We start from the raw sequence: 24,455 nt of genomic DNA, 5'->3' as shown, positions 1-24,455 counted from the left end.
AAGCAAACTAAACAAAATGAGTAACAAAAGCTTACTTGGACTGCGTCTGTTTGGTGACATTCTTGATGGTGAGGCCTTCCTTGCCAATGATGGCTCCCACAAACTGAGTAGGCACAAGCATACGCAGGGGGAAATCGTGTTGTCTGGGGCGTGGTGAACCGAAGCCTCCTGACGGCCCAGGCTGAGAAGCACCCTGGTCCCTGGAAGATCTACCACCGCGCCGTGCACGGGGACCTTGGACGGGAGGAGCAGCATCCATGTCCATGATATATGACACCTTGAAGGAGTAGTCGTCAAACTGGTGTCCTGTCAGCTTCTCAATAGCTCTGGGAGGTGAAAGAGAAGAAGGAGCATGAAGTGTTGGGGCCGGAGAGGAAATATTAAACTAAATGGATTTTAGGATATCAGTATATAGTTCTGAGAAAGTTTTTAAGTGGCACCATTGATTTTTAAATCCTGATTAATATCTCAAGGCTCTGATATACTTGCTTTCAAAGAGGTGTTAATTACACATGGATTGTGAGTTCCTTCAGAGTATTAATTTGTACATCCAAAAAACAAATAAACAAAACAATGCAAGACCCATTTAATCGTCTGAAGGCTGGAGAGTTCTGATCTCTGAATGTTAGGTGAGATCAGCACTGCACTAAACAAGCAACAGCACAACCTACAAAACTAAAACTGCAGGTTTTTAAAAACTTCTGAGAGCAGTTTAGGACACATACTAATCCCCCGAAGACTAATTAATAAAATCACAGAGGGCATCTGATTAAAAATATAGAGAGGACATTAAAAATATGCAATATATCCTCATTTACATATTTCACTCGCTGTGCATGGGGAAGGCTTAAACTTGCTATGAGAGATCCAGAAAAAGCCCTCTTTACTGGAGAGGACCAACAAAAATGCATTCAATCTGGAAACTGATTTAAAGCACAGTTTCTAAGTAATAAAATTTGTCAGCAACATTTGGATGGATGGCTGAGATAAAAAGACGTATCTTTAAATATAGCCAGTCGGCCCTCTTCATTCTGCTGCATTCATGTCTACATCAACAATGCAGAAATGTCCTCGTGTGTCTCCTTGCGTAAATAAGTTAAAAATAAAATCAGATGTTCTGAAGGAAATAATTCCTGTTATTTAAGGAGGGATTTCTCTTAACTCTGACATTCGTGGAAACAATTCCAGCACATACAAAATATATTGGCAAAACATAAAGAATAAATGTAGGATATGCTCCTATCACAGCTTCTTGTCTGTGCAAGTATATCATGAGTCTTACTCTTGGTACTTGGCTCATCAGTGTCATTGTTTGTGCTGCTTACACTTTAGCTTCCTCCTTGGTTGCGTACGTAACATTCACCACTGCTGTTTCTGTATCAGTGCTCACTGTGAGACAAGATAGGGAGAAAAAAAGGGAGGGGAGGTAAGAAAAACAGGAGCTACAGTAAACAAAGGTTTACACATGCATATAACAGGCCTTTGTCGTTGCCGTAGGTGAGTGGGACACGCGTCCAGGTTCCCATGGCGACCTAGAGAGCTGCCTGTCTGTGTGAATCCATTACAGCCATCATCACACTGGCTCCACTCCAGACCCTGCTGCTTCCTCTACAGACAGGAGCTGCTTAACACAATAGCCTCTCTGCCACTTGCACAAAAAACAGATCTAAGTTTGACATAGCAGCCTAAACAAAGCAAGTAATTGCTGATCAAATGCAATCAAGTGCACAACCAATGTGCACCTTGGCAAGCTTGGCAGTCCTGTGTTGCTCGGTGAGCACAGATCAGCACTGAAGCTGTGATTCCTGCTGGGATAACGCATACTTTTAAAGAATTAGCTGTGCAGTGGATATCGATTAAAGAATTCATCGTACAGCACATGCAACACAAAGCTCTAAAAATGACTGATTAATGAGCTAAACAGTCACTGTTTAATGTATTGATGCAGGGATGGTGAGAAAAAGAAACACTGATTAACCGAAAGCAAAAAACATCACTGATATCTGCGGTGCTTAATTGAGGGACAATGTAAAATTCTGAGTGTAGGACTCTGAGACTGGATTGCAAAATTATATTATAGGGCCTAGCTCATACATTAAAAATGTAGCATAGGCGTTTCAAGAATCATTTTATAATTTTTTATTGTGTATCTTTCTACTTCAGCATGTGTTCTACCTCATTTAACATCATCAGCTTCCAGGTGATGAGAGCAACAGTGCTAATGCAATGTAATTATGATGACAGTTGCCACAGTTTGCAGAGATAAATGCAAGTAGAGTGCCAATATAACATAAGTAAGAAATATAACCTGAAGTGGGCTTTTTTCTTGGGAGCAACATCAAAAGTAATTGCAATCATTAAGAGACTTGAAATTGAAACTCAGCAGGTTTGGAAGGGTTAAATTCAGTAAGAGTGCCCATCTGGCTTAGAAAGATTGAGAGGGCAGAGTCTGGCATGGCGCCTGCCACCAGCGCTCACAGCCAGCTCTGCTCCACTCCGCCCTGCCCTGCCCGCCACAGGCAACCTTCACCATACCACACACGAACATGGGACTTCTCCGCAAAATTAAATCAGAGCACATGGTGTCCAGCGGGGAGATGTAACGGGAGGCGGTAAGACGGGCAGCTGGACAGAGACTGCAGACAACCGAGGTGGCTCTATTGATCATTCGCAGCAACTAGTGATGTTTGAAGAGCCACGCAGAGGATTTGAGAGGAGAGAAGGAAACGCTGCCCTGGTGTTTAGTGGAGAATGAGGCAGACCGTTTTACAGCAGCTTCTGGGAAACTCAGAGTGGAGTAATTTCTCTGCTGGGTTCTCTTTTAACACCTGTCATGAGTACAGTGGGTGGTAGTTGGTCTTGGCTGTTTCGACACAGAAAGAGACACCGTGTGCATGTGCCAAGATTTGATTGCGTGTGCATTTGTAGGTGCCTGTCCCCCCGTGTGTTTCTACTACTTGGCTCTGCTTCTAGTTTCTCTGCATACACACACAAATACACACACATACCCTTACACACACCCCATCAGACAGTGCAAAAGCTTCACCGCAGGCGCCTTCAGTGTCAGGCCCCCCTCACCACAATGCATCTCCTCAAAAGAGATGCAACACCCAAACATGAATAGGCATAAACACATACACACACAGACACATTACTGCTGGATGTCTGACATGTCTGCCCACTTCAATCCATACGCTGAGGTCGAGGGGATCCATGGTGGTAGACATTACTTATTACAGAAGAAGCATTTCATTCACACGCTCATGTCTCCAGGTCAAACTTATACACACCAAGATAAAGAAAATGATAAAGGATGATTTATATGAAGAGATGGGTTATGTTTAGATAGTGTAATGTGTGGGATGATGACAGTGAGGAAGAGAAGTCTCACAGGGAGAATGGACTCACTGGGAGGTCTGTCTGTGATGTTAAATAGACACATATGCACTTAACAGTTGGAGCAAACTGAAGATGACACGTGGCAAACAGGGAGAAGAGTTCTGTACCTTGTTCCACGTTCTCTACAGTACCATACTGAGCTAGAAGGCCGTCCAAAACCTGGGGAAGAAGAACGAGTTTAAATCAGAGACAGGCACTACAGGCACTGATGCATAAGAACATAAGCACAGCGACACACATACACACACAGATATGAAAGATTTGCTACTAGAGTTTATGTGGGGCAATGTTTAAGTGTCAATGTAGCGAGTGGAAGCCCAAGAAAGAGTTTGAATAATATCAGAACTTCATATTGAAGCAGATTATTGGAAATCCTAACCTGGACCATAAGTTTTAACCCCACTCTCTTTAATTACATCATCTTTTGGCAGCTTCTTCCCTTGATGGTACTGAACTAGACAGTAAGCACCTCTAATGTTTATCTGGATGTGCCCAGCCCCTTACATTGGAAAGGCACAACTTTTCCTTGATATTTGATTGCACTTTAATAGGAAGTAATGAAATTCAAGTGCCTGCTTGTGCGGACTTGCTTGTAGGACCAGCACTTGAGATTACAGCTAAAGGTTATTGCAATGGCATTTATGTATCACAGACGTCGTGAGCTGGAGTAAAACAGGAAGAACAACAAATACTTAAATTATTCAGACTTGGAAATACTAATGCATTATTTCAAGACTTATATGTCACACTAATTACAATCCTTTCAATGATAGTAGGAAAGTTCTGTGTGAACACAACAGTTTAAGTGCGCTATATGGGAGGCCTACAGGCATTAACCAACAAATACAACCTTTTTTCTAATGCTATGTAACAGGTAAATAAAAATTCAAAAACAATAATGTGGACATTTATTCAAATCATTTATATGTTTGATCATGGTACTAACGCGACATATCACACTTTTTTAAAATATAAATATATGCCACATATCCAAATTAAAAAACATCATTCCTAAACACTGCTGCCCTCTTTAGGCCTGAGATCATTTAGGATGGACTGAGGCCAAATCAAAAATATTCCTGCCGTTTTGAATTTCTATTTGGAAATCATGGATATCACATCCTCCGGGCTTAACAGGAAAAGGACCATTCATCTTGTCATCCGCGCTCAGTTCAAAAGCCTGCATCATTGCTGGTCTGGGCGTGCATTAGATCAGTGCAAATGGTGTGGATAACTGGGACATGGGGGAAGGAATCATCAATGCTAAAAGATATATACAACTTTTTAAGCAACACATGGTGCTGCTTTTCAGGAAGTCTTACTGATTTTGGCAAGATGACGTTTAACTACAGTCAGCATATGCTACTGTACACATGGCTGCCAAGTAAAGGAGTCTAGGGCTAAACAGGCCTGCCAGTACTCCAGATCTGCTACAAACATCTCAGGCACTCATTTATATACTTTCAACAACCACAGCATCCATATCACAGTTTATCCCCGCTGTCATTAGGTGTGAGAGAGGGCACACCATGAACAGGTCACAAGGAGACAACAAACGTGCACACTAACTGTAACACCTACGGATGATTTAGACCCACCAGTCAACCTAACATGCCTATTCTTGGACTATGGGGGGAAACCAACGTACCCACATGGATACAGGGAGAACATGCAAACAAGGCAGGGGCTTTAGTGGGAACCACGACAACAACATGTAGCCCCATCTGAGGCATTAGGAAACAAAAAAATGTTAAGCAGCATAAAGTCTTTATGAGACCAGACTATACAAATAAATCAGTGTCAACAACTCAATGCATTCCTACTTTAATGCAGCTTGAAAGCTCATTCATTCATTTTTCATACCGACTTTATCCTATTCAGGGTCATGGAGAGGGCGAAGCCCATCCTTGCTACCACTGAGCAAGAGGCAGGGTACAGGTCTCCAGTCCATCACAGAGCACAGTTTGAACGTTTTCAGGACTAATTACGCATTTTGGCAAATTCATTTTCTCATTGTTTATCTGTTTGTTGCTCTCTGGAAGCATGGAGAAACAGTTGGCTTTACTGTGTGAGACTATACATCAAACAGCACAGCTAAAGCTCCTTTATAAGTGGCAGTTTAAGAAGTCGATACAACAACGGTGAAGTCAACCATTGGTTAGTGGACAAATGTTTTGTAAACTACTGGCTGGTTAGGAGTCACAAGTGAACAAATTTGAACAAGACAATGGACCTGGAGAGAAGCAAGAGGTCGATCTGATTAAAAACAATACAAAAATGTATTAAATCCCATTAATTTACTCTAATTTTTGAGTTAGTGACTATAGTCCATATTCAGTTTTTTCCCAATAAGTTGCCATTTAATGAACATTATTAGCATTACGCTATTGTACCCCACTGCTAAAAGTCACATGTGCAATCTAATTCAAATGGTGAGATGAATGCACTTTGAAAGATTGGTACTTGCTAAAAACCCCTCGACTTTCAGAAGATTTAGCAAATTTGTTTCATAAACGGACATTATACTAACAATAAGTAATAATCACAGTTTTAAAATGAGCCGATAAAAACTACAATAATTTAGTGCTTCTTATTCTTTTATTATACACACACTTGGTGTGGTGACTTCTCCACACTTGAGCCACATCAGCCCACATGTTCACATTCCTTCTATATCACATACTATCATTAAGCAAAAATACAAGGCTGATGTTTCAAGTTTGTATCATCATTATTAAGTATTTTGTGCAGTTGCATGTTTGTTTGTTTTTTAAATTTGATCATTTGTTCGATGTAAAATTAAATAATTAAGTTTAATGGAGAAATAATATAGCCATCGGTTTCAGTAAGAGTTTAAGTCCAAGTTGTCCTGAACTGTCAAACGTTTTTACTCTACTAATATTTTTATTAGTACAGTTCTTCCGTAGTGTGCAGACAACATGCAGATATAAAACAGCAGCGGGAATGTTGGCGGGAATAACGGCCGACACTCTCATTCAGAGAAAAAACATCTTGGACCCCTGCAAGGGTACAGATGCTGACATCAGACAGTGTCACCCACACTGTAACAAACACTGATAAAACATATAAGCACATGCACAGACATGAAGGCGTGCAGACAAACACTTAAGTCTGAAAGGCTGGTGACTCATGGTCAGGAAATTGGTTTATGTGCTGCCTGGTGCTGTTCACCTGGGCATCACTGTCTCTCACACACACACACACTCACATACAAACAACTGACCTCCCACTGTAGATGAGGGGGAATGTTCCGGATCTGGATCTTCCGACTCCTGCAGAGATGAGAGACACAGACGGAGTGGATTTAACGGACCTGAACCACAAACTCACACACACTTACAGTCATCCGTTTACAGCAAGTCGAGCAAACTGCACTCTGTGTATATATATATATATATATATATATATATATATATATATATATATATATATATATATATATATATATACACACACACACACACACTGTGAATTATATGTACACATAGAATAATACAGGTCTGATTCTGTATTACTGGCCTCACTACAAAAAAAAAAGTGTGTGTGTGTGTATATATATATATATATATATATATATATATATATATATATATATATACACACACACACTTTTTTTGTCATACTTTCTACAACACCCACAGATTAATAGACTGTATCACCAATCAGAGGAGTGCTGAAAGAAATGTAGCTGTGTGGGTGCAGGCGTTTATTAGAGAGCAGTTAGTGACTCCTGGTAACACCATCCTACAAGCACTATTCTTACCTCTCTCACTATGAAAAGTGGAAGTCATACAAGTGACAATATAAAAAACTATATTGTGCTTAGGCCAGAGCGATGGGTTTCCTCAATCCTGAGTGACGCAATTAGAGTGTGTGTTTCTGGCTTGAATTTTACATAAGAGAACAAAACAAACAATAAGACAAACCACACCAATAGTTACTGATTTATTACTTCCAGACTATTCAGTTCATATGTATTTAAATTGTTTCCTTCAACAACAAAAATATTGAATCATGAGCCCTTAAAGTGGCTTTCATCAAATCTTTACAGAAGAGTCCCTCTCTGCCTCGCCCTTTTGGGATCCGGCGCTTCCACTCAGCCTCCACTGAGTGTGTCAGCTCAAACAGCAAAGCCACACAAACCGCCCGTGACCACAAGCTGTTAACGACTACATTAACGTGAGAGACTCCAGTCCAGTTCTGCAGTGGCCGCTGAGCTAACGTATTCCAAAAAGACATTTAAGAAGCAGTTCATACGGCACATCACAGCAGTGAGCCTGAGTGGATTAGGAGGTTTAGGAGGATGCTAAGAGGGAAAACACAAACAAGAACACGCGTGTGGCATGTTTTCAGCACCTTGAATCTACATGCGCACACTTTCTCCATCTGGGTTTGTCTCTACAAAAACTTTGGATCCTGGTGCAAAAGTCTGCAAGTCTGCAGTTAGGAGAGAGAACCGGCATGCAGCTGGACATGAATGAATGACTCTTTCTGATTGTGCTGCTCAAGGACAGACAAAGGAGGAACACAGCGTCATACAGATTTCCCCTTGTCAAGCCTTATCAACTTCAAGTTTCTGCAGTATTGTGAAAACACTGAGAGGTGAAACAACACACAGCTAACACCGATTAGAAAGAAAGAAGTCATAAAACTCTAACATAAATATCATGTTTAATGCACATGAATTTTAGAGTAGAATATGTTTCTCTGTATTTATGTCAGTGAGTTATCAGTTAAAGAACATAATACTCAAATACAACAGTAACCTCTGTCAAGCGGCTCAGGCAGAAACAGTGGACCGAAAAGTCATTAAAACACAACTGTGTTGTACCACAGTAGCCTGTGAGCATTTTTCTTAAAAGTGGCTTTAAGGTGAGTGGCCTAACTAAAGAGCTCTTTTGCCAACCAGAAACCAAACAAAGGTAAACCGAAAGAAGAAAAAAAAATCTGTCTGCACCGCTAAAAACACATCACCTATTTCCAAATTGTAAACAACTTCCTGCTCGCCAAAAGAAGCCAATAGCTAATGAGCATTTATGGCTAACTCTAAACCTCAAAACAGCCCCAAAAAGCTGGCATCCCTGATCTGCTTCACGTAGAATGTGGAAGGTACTTTTATTCGGCGCCATCTCTTTTAATAGTCCACTGCAGGCCTTACCTTAACTTTTAACAGGTACTTTAGTATAATTGTAAATGTAAACTCAGGCAAACTGTCAGAGATCTCAGAGTTTGATGGAAACCTTCTTCAAAATGACCTCTGTAACGCCACAGCCCTTTGACTTATTTTTCTGTGGGTTTTTTTTCTCAGTGACAATGTTTTAAGGACCACTGTCTTTGTCAAAAATGCACCAGGAGCTTCCTGAAGGGACATTTTACAGAAAATGTGACAGGGCCCGCTGACAGTCCTTTAAGGTCTCATTTTCCGCATACTTGTGGCCTCTGGCTAACCAGGAGTTCACTGCTTTCTGTCTCTTCGTCTGTCTCTAGTGTAGGGAGAGGCCCACAATACATGCCATCCTGCCACATATGCTGTTAGCTGTCTACAGTGTTCAGGTTTAGGCAAAGACATGAGCTGTATGCCCTGAGGGTATATGTGTTGCTATATCATCAAACAGCGGCTCAGTGGTAGTAAGCGAAGCAGCAAGCTTCTGCTAACATCCAGTTTGTTTGCGAGCAAAGTGAACCCAGCGCCCTCTCTCCAGCCTCTCCTTGTCCAAGTCCAAAATGGACTGCAGTACAAGATACAGACTGAAGTTGATGGTTACTTAATGTTTGTTGAATGTAACCAAGCTGTCTGCTGTTGGTTTGGAGCAGCCTACCAAGAGAAAAAAGAAAGCCTCTCAATTTCGGCCTTTAAATATCTGAGGGTGGCCATGTTCAGTCGAAAAGCTAATATTTACTGCACCCACCTGTACGAGGTAAGGAGCCGTGTCTGTGCACAGGCGTGCATTCTAATGGACGCATGCATGCGGAGCAGTCGAAGGAATTTTAACCTCTGAGCAGGCAGACAGAGGGGTGATAAAGAGGATATTCACCCTTCGCCAGAAATCTGCTCCTATGTTCCTATAGACGAGGCTCTGATTATCAATGTGAAAGATCTGTGGTGGAATTATACATTCAAAGCCTGTTTTTCCTTTTTAGTTTTCCAACACCTTTTGAATTTCTCATCATTTAAGTATTAGGAACTGGTCACCCAAGAGAAAAACTCATCAGTAACTACTGCGATGATTGATCAAACAGCCTGTAAAAATGTCAAATATGCGACTGTTGCTTTTCTTGCGCTTACATTACATTATTATGGAAGCTTAAGTCAACCAAACATGAGTCACAGGGCTGCATGGATGGAGCTGATTAAATAAAGAACATGTGTCTGACGATGCAAACGGTCAGAGGTTTTCAAATTACACTCTCTCTGGTGGAGGCAAAGAGGATTTAAACATGAAAAAGAAGAAGTCAGGGATAAATTCTGCAACAAGTGATAGACATGGCATAGCAACAAAACTTCAAATACCGGCTGAAATGATCTGTTAAATCTAAACAAACTGAGACAAACTACCACATGCAGTCAGAAGTCCAGCACTGGGACTTTTTACTTACATAAACAGAGAAATAGGAATCAAAGAAGCAAAATATACCAAAAATACGTAAGTCTACTCGTCATTCAAAAATGCCTACTGCTGTGTGTTCACTACTAATACTTCGTAGAATGTTTATTATTGTATCTAATTGTACTTTAATGAAAGATTCTTTTAAAAAAAAATTAAAAAATAAACCATGGTGCCACAATGGTGTGTGATAAAATAACGAAAAAAAAAATCTCACTTATGATTGCGCTGAAAATAAAAAGAGTATTTTAGGATATGAAAAAAAAAACACTTTTCTTGATTTCGTATCGCACTTATTGTGGACTGTCTAATAGTGTGCTGTGAAACCTCTTTTAACCCATAACTTTTGCCCAAAATCACAATAATATCACAGCATCCAGGATTTTTGACACATTGCCACGAAGTACTATCCTGCAATGCAGCTTGACTTTCTGGAGATTCGTGAGATCACAATCTAAAGGGAATCGATCTTGGCGGGCTCCAAGGCGTTTGGTTTGGCTGTTCTAGCAGCAGACTTTAGGTGTGATATGTCAACAATGGCAACTCCTATTCACTCACTGAATTCACTAGCAGTGTTTCATTGATATGAATTTGGTTAAAGTTCACTTGTGACAGTGATAGATGATGTATTCCCTGATTTAGAAATGTGTTGTGGAACTGTGGAAGCTCAACACTGACATGCATACAGGACTCTCTGTGGCCTGTTTGTCTTAATACACACACTCAACATATGAGTAGTTTATTTGATGTTATTGTTGTTAAAATATCAAAATATATCAAAGATTTATATTCTTGACATTTAAACATGAATGCAAATTAATGTCATGACCCTTGAAAAAAGAAATTAAGGTGCAAAAACTCACACACTCACCGAGTATGAACATAACATAGCAACTTGTCATAAATTCGGTGTAATTTGTTGCTGAACCGCCCCCACAAAAATCAAAGTCATTCATGTCATTAAAAATGCACTGCAACACAAAAAATCTTTGTTTTCCAGGAGTTTCTCAACTTAGGGAAAACCTCTTTTATTTTTTAAAAGAGGAGTGAATTATTTAACATTTCATTCTCTCCTCAAGAGCCTATCTAATGAGGCCTTGAAAACCCTTGTTTACCTCTCTGTCCCTGCTCTCTGCGGCTCACAAGGCATGCAGTCCTGCGCCCAGTGGGGGAGCCTCTCTCTCGACGAATGAAAAGACATCCCAAATGGCCTTTCAGTCAGGCTTGTACGGAGCACGCTGCCACACAGAGCTCCCACAAACATGTCTGCACTCACACTCAACTCAACCAGAAGGCTTCCAGCTAATTCAGCTGAAAGATAAAAGTTTGTTTTTCCTCCTCTTACCTGTCATTTCGACTGGCTGGTTCTCAGTGTAGTAAGCTCATATTACAAAGGCTTAACCACTGTCTCACACCAATACATGTGCATATTTGCTGCTTAATGTTTAGATAAAGATTATTTTTTTCATTTAAAAAAAAAAAGAAATCTATTTTTTTTTTTTTTTACAACTCTCCTCTTTCTTTCTAACTGTAACCTGCCAAAGGAAGACAAAAGAAGGCCAGACTCAGGAAGTTCACATCAGTCCAGAAACAGTTTATCGATATACTTATTTTTCACGGAATGAAAGATGATCCGGCCACCATAGCTGCCATGCTCAGCAGATAAAATAGGAAATGAAAACCTCTGCGGTCATAAATCACACCAGAGGCATGTGATTATGCACCTATTACATGCTCATATTACAAATTCAGTCCATATACTGTCTGTGCAACGCCAATGTCTTCTGCTTTTTTTTTACAAGTTCTAATGCAGTGCTGAGTGCAGCATAATGTGATCATCTAACTATCGGCTACATTTACAGAGCATGTATGTGAGACCCCGCTGCACTTACATCTCCACTGTGGACTGCACACCAGCTCAAACTAACAAAACCGAGCTTTGACTGGAACACAGTGCATTATATAGTACAGGTGGGTTGGCTAAATAACCCGGTGGTCCTTGCACACCAACAACAGACTCGTCTAATCTGAATTAACCCAATTTCTGGTTTGGCCCTTAAGCTCTTAAGCGCCTAAACGTGCTGAAATCTCAGAGCGGAAGCAACAAGTCATCAATAATGAGGAGACCCTTCAATGTGGAAGATGTCCCCCTGCTTCTCCTTTCAAACTCTGCCGGCGCTCCAACTGCATCCCCCTCTCTGCTGCTGGATTAAGACAAAGCACGGTCCTTTTCTGTGCAGAGCTCCTACGCGCTACCCGAAGGCCCATGCAATTGTTGTGGGGCAGAGATAAAAGGATTTGTATCCGAGAAGTGCCTATACATTGTTGTTGTCCTTCAGCCACAAAGATTTGCTGCTCTTTGTCCTCTATGAAAACAAACAGACTCTGAAGGAACATGAACACAGTGATGCAAGAAGCCTACAGCGATGAAACAGACTTTTAAAAATAATTTCTGTCAGCTCGTGACAGTCAAATCTACAACACAGCTATCTACTGAAAGAGGCTATCAGAAAAATATTAAATGATTAAAACACTTATTTTCTTGTTGATTTGCGGATTATGCTAGTGCTGAATTTTACAGTCATTTCAGAATCATCTCTGGGATGAGTTCTTAAAAGACTGTGGGATTCTGCAGTAATTACAGGAGACGGGAGGCTTTTGATTAATTAATTCAAATTCACCGCTAGAATGCTGCTGATCGTGTTTAGACAGTGGGGTAACAGCAGGTCTGTACGCAAAGTGGGAAAACTGTAAATATAGTAAATTTACAAAGTAAATATAGTGATTAAACGTGTTCTTTTTTTTTTTTTTTTAAATGTTCAATGCTATTCCTTCTTTCCGTCTGATTAATATCAAATCACCCAACTCTTTCCTGGAAATTTGAGTGCATTTTTTAGTCTGTCTCTCCGCAGAACTGCTTAAAACCAAAAGGCTGAAATTCATTCAATCTAATTGAGATTTGGGCCACGGGCAAAGAAAGAGCCAATCAAAATGCAGGTTTCGCAGATTTGCAGTCCCTTCCTTTAAAATTGGAATCGGGCAATTGGTATCATCTTGATGCATGTAGATGGTATATTGACAAGTTTTAAAATGCACTACCTATGTAGAGAATCCAAACTAAAAATTTTGCCCGAATTTCACAAAATGTGGACAACCCATAGTCCAAAAGGACAACATAAAATAAACTCCCGTGTTTAAATACTTCATCCCCAGAACAACATGAAAAAAGTGATTACAACAACGTGGTGCTTGACAAAAATCTCTTGCTTTTACACAAGACTGCACTGCAGGTTTAGAGCTACAAAAACTACAGCTAAACTACAGTGAAACTACAGCTGAATGACTACTTTGCCCTGTTACTCTGTTACCTCATGTAGGCTATACAAACAAGGACAAACTAGTAATTAATAGGTTTGGCAATATAATACAATAAAAGAAAAATGAATAAAAGACAAAGCCACAACAGTTAAATATATTGTTGTCAATCAATCATTTTTAAGTTCCTCACACTCTTGTCTGTTTAATCATTTTACAAGAATCCCAAGTTGTGTGGCGGGTTGAGACTGATGGCCTTATCTCATCTCCTTTTATTAAGGATGGGTCAGTGTATCCTGGTCTAAAAGAAAAAAATAAAGTAAGAACTAATCGCGGTCCTTTGCTTAGCAAAAAAAAATAAAAAATATTCAGCTGGACCTACTAGTCTCCAAGACCAAACAATATCAACTACCAAGACTCAACATTTTAGTCAACATTTGTTCGTGTCTCCCAGAGAACAGGAACATACAGTATGTCATTTATAAAAAAAGTAGACAACCGACTGCCTGGAATATCAGGTCAAAAAGCCTTTTTATTTCCGTATATATTTAGAAGTTATGTAAATATGTCAATTTATTATAAGACAATGATATAAGACAATTTATAGATCAGCCTGAACATGAAATATTTAAGAGTGTTTTTGGCTACTTGATTTTCATTGTCCTTATTGTGGCCTCAAATGTGATCTGTACGTTTGTTTATTGACAGATCCAGATGTTCATTAGTATTTGCTGTAGTTCAGATGTGTATGGATATAAATTCATTTCTCCTATCCTGTTAACCAGTTGATAAAATAAATAAATAGTTTGGCGAAATACTAAAATTAAGGGCCAAAAACAAACAATGAGCAGAAAAACATGGTTCTGCACAGCAGAGAAAAACTGTAAAGTTAAGTAAGGATTCTTTTCTTTTTTTTGGCTATTAAAAAGAAAAGTTCCATTCACATCATATTTGTTGTGACTAAAAATATTGATTAGAGCAACTTTAACTTCATCCATTATTAAATCTCCCCTTGTGAAAAGCTTCAGTTTCAAAACAAAGTCATCCGGGGTGTTTTTGGCCACACAGAAAGCCTCTGAATCATCGAAACAATTAAAGTGAGATTTCCAATTTGTACAAAAATACATTTATGTTTTCACAAATGAAACCGTCTCCTTTCCCCTCAGGTATTAATTTTGAGAATCAAAAACCTCTCCCCCGACGAGCTTGCTAAAAAAAACTATCATTGTATCTACTCTTTTCCATTGTTCTCTCTCCACATATTTTTCACACCGATACTGCAGAGTGACAAAAGCTGCTGCTCAGCGGCGTTGCCAACCGTCTCGTCTCAGTATGTAGTGCTCAGGTGCCGGTTTCCGTCTCCCTAATAGCCCTCGCTGGGCGACGACTCATCAGAATTCAGCAGGCGCTCACCTGTCTGCTCTGCACACATTTGTTTTCACTGAGGCCCACGACAGGGAGACACATGCAGCTCAAATGGAAGCCACAGCCTTCCTGTTGACATGCGTCTTCTCCTTGCTATCAACTCCCCCTCATCTGGTTAATAGAAAGATGTAAATACGGAACCTCTGCGTGTTGTTTCTTTCGATTACATGGTTAATCAGCCAGGTCTATTATTTAAGAAGGGACATGTTTCAAATGATCCAAAGCAGATTTGAGTGATTCAGGCCTTTCACTTTTGATATGTGTGTACCAGCCTACAGTAATGAAGTGTTTACTTTGACTCACAAGTTCCTCAGAAATGTCCTTTTCACTGCACGCTGGCTAACAGATTTATATTGTATCGACATAATGAAATAGAAATAAAATAAGCTAATAAATGTTTAGATATAATTTGCATACAGTTGCAGACATAAATTGGTTTACAATGCTCAAGTGCAATGCGTACAAATTTATTGGCAGTCAGAGCCACGCCACAGGGTGACAAAAATACAGTTCTTTCTCCTCCTTGCCATCGAATGCAATGAAATGAGTGTTTTAAAAATGTTTCCTATGCACATCTCTGAGGCATGATCCATTTTAATTTAAATCAAAAGCAATTTGCTCCAACATATCTGCTGAGAGCTGCAGCGTCAGCATGAACACTTATTCACACCTTTTAAATCAAGTGCAGGGATTTTCATTTGGTGCAAAATGTCCTGTGTCTACATAAGTACATGTTCTGCTAAATGATCCTCTGCCCAGAGTGGCAGGAAAGCACAGCAGAAAGACAGAGATGATTACACTCATAAATGGTTACAATGTGTCAGGTCTGGACTGGATGCTGTGTCTCCTAACAGGAGAACCAAACAACTATAAGGAGAAAACCTTTAGATTAAGTATCACTTAAACCTAAATGAGATATATTAAACAGGGAGCCATCAAAGGCCTGTGCCTCTAAAGCACATATTATTTTTTTTATAGAATTGACAAAATTAAGATCTCATGTGCACATATAAAATAATAAAAGTATCAAATAAATAGAAAACCATGTGCTTTTCCCCAAATAGTTTCCAAATTCTTAATCCACACCTTTGAAAATGAAGAATCTCCTGCGGCACTAAAATGTCTATGTTCTTTTTGAAATAAAATGATCAACTAAACAATAGAAATTCACATCACAAAGCACGAGTTTAACACCGGATCCATACTGCCTTCCAAAACTTGTTGTATCATGCTCACGGGAACAGTGTAAAACTCGTGGGAGGTGTGAAAAGTTATGCACAATCCTGTGCAGAAGTCACGTCTGCTTATCGTGCAGAAAGGCAGCAAACAAACATACATTTCAATCTGATGGTGCTGGAATCAGTTCCTCTGGCGCTGAGCCGAAAGTGTCAGACAAACAAATATAAAATAAACTGAGAGTCGATTCCGTTGGATTTGCAGAGTCGTGTGCAGTCCTGTCCTATGCGGATCAAATGCCTGCTGGCTTCTCCACATTTCTAGCCCACAAACAGGCGACTGCTCCGAGTCTCCTTTACAAAGCACACAGCCCCCCTGCAGGTCCACAACTCACACATCTAACACGATCGCTAACGCATATCCGCCTGGTGTGCGAGCTGCTCTCTACAGGTACACGCTGATTTCTGTGTTTGTGTCTCACACACCTCGGTGCCCGGAGCTTTGGACAGGTGGGTGGGTGCCTGCTCCTACTGCGGCGGTGCAGTGTGGGTCCGCCGTTAGCTGCTCCTCATGGCTGCTTCTCTTGCATTATGTTGAGTTGTGCGACTTGCTCCTAAGGTCTCATCCTTTAATCTGCCAGCCATGAGGTATTATACTGTAGCTGGAAGGCTCAGCCTTAGGTGTGGGTCCCATCCGAGTTAACTTACCGAACGTACACCGCTCAACATTACGCAAGCCCTCAAAACTGTTTGCCCTTCTGGATCCTCTCCTCTCTGTCTGTCATTCTGCCGTTTCTCACACTCCCTTTTCTCTGCCCGTCTCACTTCTGCCTCCAGCTCCCTATGGAGAGCCAGCTCTACTTCACACAGAAACACAAGAGCGCACAGCCTCCTCTCCTTTTCCCCCTCCCCCTGTCAGCAGGAAAGTTCCTCTTACACTGAGTGAGAATAATCCACGGTGACAAACCAGAGGCTACCAGTGAATAAACCTCCGAGAAAGGCTGAAAGACGACCGAATCTGGTCAGCAGCATCATACAGTATCTCTGAACACAGCCCTGCCTGTCACAGCTGCTGTCACTGCGGAGTCCTGGCTCTCCAAACAGCGGCAGAGCGCACACACTCAGCGTTTCTCAGGAACTGAAGTCAAGCATGTGGTTTAGAAGCTGTTCCGATCACTGTGCTCGTTTTACTGTTTAGTTTCATTTTCACTTTAGATGAATTTGGGGAAAAAGAAACTTTCTGCACTTGCATATTTTCTGCATTCTTTGCAGAGTGTTTTCGTCCATTTTAGTTCTATTTCTCTATTAAAGAGGGTTTTTTCTTTTAAAAAAAATACTGCAATATGACATCCTTTTAAGGTTTTGACCAAATGGAAAATAAGTAATTCAAATTTTTATTCATATGCAAAGATTTAGCAAGTATTAAGTGTTAGGAGCTGAAAACAAATCACCTAAAATTTATCACCAGAACTTTTGATGATGAAAAAAATTGTATCTATCAAATAATCAGAAGATAAACTGATAATGAACACGCAGTAGCTCTGATGGATGCCTCGCCACTTTCATCAAATGTAAAGTGATCATTTATGTGAATAACAATCAAAATCAACTTCACACTGACAAGCAGGAAATTGATATATTTTGGTTGGTATTTTACAAGAGCCAATAAAAACACCCCAAAGAATTTACACCTCTTCAAGACAAACATGCATGTGAAAGAAGACAGAACCAGATACAACGATTAATATCTGTTTTACACATGTGGGGTAAAGTGACGTTACTCTGATAAGCCATCAAGAGATTATGAGGGCGGCAGGATTATGTATATGGGACGCACCTATGCAGGTTGGTGGGGGTGCAGAACTAACAGCTTTAAGGTGAGAACTGCATTATCCTGCAGTTCTGGGCAGAGGGTGAGTGTAGTGGGGCACCAAAGGGAGGGTGAGGAAAAGAAACTCATCCTTGCCACCCCTGGTGTCCTCACTGCTATAGGTGAGAGGTTGTTTTTCTTTTTCTTTAAGAAGTTATTGCTCTACAAATGGGTGGAGTCAAAAGGATAAGAGCCTTCGATTCATTAATTACATTATAGTGCTCCTCCCAAAACCTTAGATCATCTTGTGTCATGTGACTCGCAAGTGGCTGAAGTGGCATTATCCCTGTCTGACTTTAATCCTGCAGCTAAAACGGCTCCAGATCCTGACCTACTCTGTGAAATGAGGCAGGGGGCTATAGACAGGAAGTGGACAGGAGATGGGCAGGGAGCAGAGCTGTGTGTGTGCGTGTGTGTGTGTTGGTGAGTTTGGTGGGTGCCTGTATGCAGTGTGGCAACGTAGAGCAATTCAGGGTGTTGCTCATGGGGATGTCAGTCCTGATCAATATGCGATAAATACCTGAGTAAATACCCTGAAGTTGGCATCGATATCTCAAGTTACGAGCTTGTCAGCAGGTGGAGGTGCTTGTTGTGTGGACAGCATTCACAGTAAGACAGCAAAAGGCGAGGGAGGGTGATTGGAGACTGTGGAAAAGCTGGAGAGGATTGCTGTTGCGGCATTTAATGTGACTAGAAGGGAGGTCCCAACGGCAATACAACAGTATGTCGACAATGCACACAAAAACAAGGGGCAGAACTTAGAATGGAGACCTCAAATCCTTGTTGTAACTGTAAAGCCAAGTGGCCAAATCTACGGTGTAATTTTCTGAAAGACAGGTTTAAGTTAAAACTAATACTCTTAATCTTCACATTGCCCAGTATGACCTGTGTTCCAATCAAACGGTTAACCACGCATAGAGACTCTGATTTGTGCGAAAGGACCTTCAAAGGTTCAGTCACCTAATTGAACAAGTATTTCTAGCCCCTCTTAAGCTTGCGACACTCCTCCACTGAAACACCAAAACAAATCTGCAAGCATTTAAAGGCCGGCCGCTTTCATCATTCCTGGCAGAAAACATACGAGGCTGGTACAAGGAGCGAGAGCAGCTCTGAAAACCAGGCTGTCTGTTCTGTAGAAGACTTCTGAAAAGCCCTGAGTGGCTGATCTGAGCGTGCCACAAACGCAAAATCGCTGTCATTTGTCACAATCAGACCCCATCGTGGGTGTAGCATCTACAGTAGTGCATTATTTGATCAAGTCCAGTGAAAAATGTCACGGAGAAAAATTTTTAAAAAATTCAAAAAGAAAGAATGTAATCAGAGATCTGTTTCGTCAAGTGGTATTTTTTGTTACAAATGCTGACATTTGATCAAATCAAAGTCTGTGTGTGTGTGTGTGTGTGTGTGACAACATGGCTTGTGAGTCTCAAGCTGTGGGTGCAGGAATCAGCATCTTTGATAATGTGTGGCGATGCTGTAAATGCTCTATAAATGCTGGAGGTGGGCGTGCATCCATCAAAGGGTGCAACAATTACGCCTAAAAAGAGGAAGAACAAACCCTATTGGATTTTTCTTCCAAGTGCAGCACATCTGATGCATCATCTTCCACATCTCCACCACTGTCTAACTGATGGCAATTTAGCCTTTGAAGCTTGTCGCTTCACATCTCTGTAATTTATCGTCCCGCCACGTCAAATGAACGGAAACCGAGGCGCCTGGAGTCACTCCTCACACCACTTAAAACAAAACCAGCTCTCAGCTACCATCTCTGAAACGTTGTGCTGCTTCCCACTCGGGTAATGGCAGGAACACAGAGACATGGCGTGCACACACATATGCATGCGATGACATGAACGCACACATCTATTTTACTGTTGAAGAATACAAACAGGAGTAACCACAACTCTACCAAGAATAAACTGTGTAGCTCTGCTACACTATCTGATAGGGCAGCTCACATTCAGCTTACAGTACATAACATACAGTTGTATGCCATTTACACCCCCGCGTGCTAACACATAGCAGGCTTCATGCTGCGCTGCCTCTCTGTGCCAGGGGAGCAGTGACGTTGCGAGCTGGAGGGAGGCAGCGAGAGACAATAATGCACGCCATCTATCTAGGTGGTACGCTGACACAACACATGCACATGCGAGAAGGAGGGGGAGGGTGAAGGGAAGACAGGCACCGAGTGCTGCAGTAAAAAAGCACTGAGGCAGTCCCCTGAGTGAGGGGGGTTAACTGCAGCAGCATTTTGTGCAGTTCAATCTCAATAAGAATGAAAATCACCTGAGTGAGTGCTTTAGTTTAAAAAAAAGAAGAAGAAGAAGAAAAAAAAGAGGCTTTGGCAACAATGTGCTTAAAGGAAAGACCTCATTAACTTTTGCAACCTCCTCCTTCACAGGAACGCACGCGTGGCTGCTCCAGCATCAAATATTTACTAACCTGGAGAGCTGAAGATGCCCGCAGTTTTGCCTTTAGGTTCTTCAACCCTGCTCTGCCATGGACACACTCTTCAAAATTGAATTGCTTATTTGTCAGCATGTGCTTTATTTAACCTGGCAGGGACAGGCAATTCATCGGTCAGTGTCATAATGCTGTTTGCATGCTAAACAGAGGGTGCCGCGTTGTTGGACAAGCATTATCTTTGCAACGACTCAAGATCCATCAGGATTTGAACAATTTAAACTCAATCAGTTGAGTGGTATTCTAGCAACATGCGCATACATTTCAACACTATTTCATGTGCTGTTTTGCCGTGATAGGTTCTGAAAATCAGAATAAGGCAGCTTAAAAAAAGTGCTCCTGATGTACAGTACGGCACTTCCACGGCAGCTAGTACACCCGTGGGGGAATCCTAAGTGGGGCCTGTGTAGTGAGACTGAACACTTTATCATAAAATATTCTACTTCTCTAGGGAGGTGTGGCCAATGGTCAGCAAGACAATAACAAAGGACAGATCTTTGTTTGGGGGTTTTTATTGCTTTTTTTTTTTTTTTTTTAACATTCTGCTGTATTTCTTCAGCTCCGCAGCATCTCTAGGCAGGCGATATCCTCCTCTCCCCCAACGTGATGTTTGTTGTAAAAAAAAAAAAAAAAATACTCCCATAGAGTCACCATTTTCCCCTCTCACTTCCTATTCTTCTTCTTCTGTCTTCCTGCGGCTTTCTCCCCGTCTGTCTTTCACATACAGTACATGCTCTGTCTTTCTCTCCTAAAGCGACTGACTGGGTATTGGCATGTGTTGGGTCACTTGGCAGAAAGACAGATGGAGTTGTCCTACTCTCCAGCACCTGCCTGGCCCACATTACCCAGCTCATCTCTGGGCTCAGCAAATCAGAGTTGGGATCAGGCACAGCTGCGTAAAACAACAGGCTTTATGGCATATCACAACTGCCAAATACAAAACAGCACTTCTGCTGGAGCTACAGGAGAGCCTGCGAGCGCTGCCACAGCTCAGGGCTGGAACACACAGGAATGTTTCAAATGTTGTGTCCCTGAGAGCAAAACACAACAACATTACAGACTAAACTAAATACAACAAGAGAAGGGAAGACACAACGGCTTGAAGGATATTAATAAAACAAGAAACGATATATTGTAAGATACACCAAAACATTAGTAAAGGGGGAAAAACACGCCAGCAGATCACGAGAATATCATGGGAAACACAACATTTAAAACTAAACAACAAAAGAGAGCACAAAAACATTTTACAGGTCAGAGTAAGGATCAAAGAAAGAAAAAAACACTGTTTGACTGAATGAAAACACAACAGAAAGTGCCTTTTCACGACATACAGCACTGGTAAAAAAATGTTTTTGAAACATTGTATTTTCTGACATGACCTTGGGTTTCTTCATGTCGCTGCAATTTGTGAACTGCAATAAAGTCTGATTTGCTGTCGTGTTTCATGAAATATCAGACTTGTGCAGATTTTTCTTGTTTTGCTTGTGTGTGGAAGGGAGTTTTTCTTTTTCTGTTTCTTTTTTTGCTTTCATTTTGAACTCATTTCTATCACAAAGAAAACATTAAATAACAAAAATCTGCGCAACATCTTCAATTTAGTTCCTCAACTGCGAGAAGACATGAAGCATTAACCTCATTCTTCAGGAGGATGCTTCTTGTTTTTGTTTCTTTTCCTCTCACATCTGAATGAGTTCTCTGAAAACAAAAAGGGGGACGTGAAGCTTGAGAACCGACAGTTTCAACAGAGGATGGAGTTCTGTGTGACAGCTTCCTGTTTAAGTTATGAAGTCAAAACCGTCGCTATTGAGAAAAAGATCTGGCGGTGGCATGAGGGAGAAGAGGGCATTGTCTTGCATTCAAAGATCAAAATAACCCCGTATAATGGGAAGAAACAGATGATAGGTCAGGAAAAGGTGATTCATGGCTGATGTGAGAGCGCACACGATTTCCAAATCTACTTCAAACCAGCAACCAGAAATCTGGCCGTCTGCGAGCATACCGTTCACACCCTGCTGAGACAGGACACTTGCAGCCTCACACACCCGGGCCGGCGGACCTCTCCGGTGGGGGGAGAAATGCTGCCCTCTATCAGCAGTGCTCATTGCTTCCCAAGCAGGAGCAGAAACACACTAGCGGATGCACACTCCAAGAGGAAAGCATATGCACTCGTTTGTTCGTGCACTCGGAAGTCCAGTCCGTGTCTTCCTCTTCCGTCAGAGACAGAGGAAGCACAATGGTCAGACTGTGATGCAGGGTTGTGTTGGAGGCTCAGCTGTGTGTAGATGACTTGTTCTGTTAGAGCTGGTGTGGTTCCCTGCTTCCGCTGCATACATATGGAAAAGGATGAAAATGACGGCTGCGAGTGGGTTTATGAATAAGTGGGGTCACAAAAGGGTTGCGGCTGTGACATAGACGGGCAGCCCATTCAGCGCCCTTCCCCTGTTGCACTCACTTGAAGCACTTGAGGTCAAATGAAGCAACAGCTTTACGCAGGCACTTTTATTGAGGCACCTTACTCAGTTATATATTCACTGTCACATAAAATCAGCACTCTGACCACTGCACCACCCATAACAGGAGCCACCGACACACGGCTTGTGCAGTCTGGGGACTGCAGCTGTGGGCGGTGGACCGACTACACTCTCCTGGGAACGGATGGAAATTACAGGACTGACAAACTGACAGCAGTTCGCACCAAACTTAACTTGTAATCATGCAATTGTGACAGTGACATCAGTGCTCACTTGTAGGGTGAATCTCAGGGTTTTGTGCGGTAAACTCAACTTTTGTAAGCGGGGCTAGGACGGGGTGGGGGTTACAACTTGCACTGGAGCACTTGTGTTTATTTTCTCAAAAGCCTTCATCATTCAAGCTCTCTTTCTTTATCTCAGTAAAGCACTCAAAACCGGTTACCGATGGCAACGTGGAGAACTTAACCTGGAACAGTTGGAACTGAATACAGTGCGACACATGGACGCACGCATTCACGAGCACAACGTCTCTGCTCCCACATCAGGCGGCTGTCTCACTATCACTGGACATTTGCAGCTTCATAGAAAGCCGACATCAAACACCCTGATATCAAAAGATATCCCTGCAGGTACATAGATCGGTTTTATACGCAAGCTGTACAAAAACCATCCATGAATATTTTTTGCTACGTTACATCGTATCAGGATGTTCCTGGGACCAAACGAAGGTTTAGAAACTTTTGAAATCTTCTAAACTTATTCGCCACGCTGGGATCGCAAATAAATTGCTTTTCTGCAACAAATGGTGTATCATATCAAAGTTTACATTCTCCAACATTAAATAATATCAACAAAACCCTCTGTTGAACCCAGACTATAATTTCACTCACCAGTAACGGATTCGATTTTTTTTTTTTAATTTCATGGCATAGGGCAGAAGATAAATCGTAGACACACAGGAAACATACCCACTCGGCCAAACTAAAAAGCTTAACACTTGCTAAGTTTCCCATTTTTCTTCAGAAGAAGACCGTTTGATTTGAATATTGTAGGAGGCATTTTGTGATGTGATAAGCTGAGACCGGTTTGGCACATAGCTTTGCTTTCTCCCTTGCCAGGCAACCATTCTACTGACAGCGAAAGCTTGTGGGAAGAGGAGCTGCTTCTCCCCTGAGCCGCATGCTGTCGCTCTGTAGTTTTTAAAAGTTTGCTGCTTACAGTTTCTTCAGACTGTTGCAAACAGAGTATTGCCAACACCAGCGAAACCACAGTCTGCACAATTAACTAAATCTATCAACATTGCCTTGTATTTGGCCACCTGTGGGCGCACCACTTTTAGAGAGTAGATTTACCATGTCATTTCTTGTCATCACTGCCCACATAAACCAAATGGCACCACCAACAATACTAGCTGCTAAAGAGAGTTTGCCAGTTGTTGCTTGCTTGTCTATGATCGTATAATTGGCCACAATTTCTAAAGTCATGTTTAATTGCAGCTGTGGGTTCCTTCTTTTACTCTTTGTAAAGAGCTATTACACACCAAAGAAAATTGATTGCAAAATCCCAATCTGCAAGCCTTAATTGCAAAGGGAAAAAAAGGCTAAATGAACAACTTCACCATCTAGCATCTTATTTCACATCTCTTTGTGGTGTTTTTTCAAAATATCCGTGTGGACATTTTGCATCACTTAGTGACTATTTTTTTACA

The 24,455-nt window shown here is 41.3% G+C and overlaps 1 protein-coding gene across 3 annotated transcripts in view; it reads right to left on the bottom strand.

The window, feature by feature from the left end:
* igf2bp2a (insulin-like growth factor 2 mRNA binding protein 2a) overlaps window positions 1-24,455 on the bottom strand; it is a 45,349-nt gene that overhangs the window by 13,237 nt on the left and 7,657 nt on the right. For 2 of the 3 annotated variants that reach the window (XM_075479785.1, XM_075479786.1), the window contains exons 3-6: window positions 6,644-6,692; window positions 3,507-3,558; window positions 1,326-1,389; window positions 36-326 (exon numbers count right to left, since the gene is read on the bottom strand). In XM_075479785.1, coding sequence (XP_075335900.1) covers window positions 36-326; window positions 1,326-1,389; window positions 3,507-3,558; window positions 6,644-6,692 — 456 coding nt within the window. Of the gene's footprint in view, window positions 1-35; window positions 327-1,325; window positions 1,390-3,506; window positions 3,559-6,643; window positions 6,693-16,426; window positions 16,448-24,455 lie in introns of those variants that run through there. The other variant, XM_075479787.1, reaches the window with a different exon arrangement.

The sequence above is a fragment of the Odontesthes bonariensis genome, chromosome 12 (genome assembly GCF_027942865.1).
Source record: "Odontesthes bonariensis isolate fOdoBon6 chromosome 12, fOdoBon6.hap1, whole genome shotgun sequence".
Lineage (NCBI taxonomy): Eukaryota > Metazoa > Chordata > Actinopteri > Atheriniformes > Atherinopsidae > Odontesthes > Odontesthes bonariensis.
This window is presented reverse-complemented; position numbering and strand designations above follow the sequence as displayed.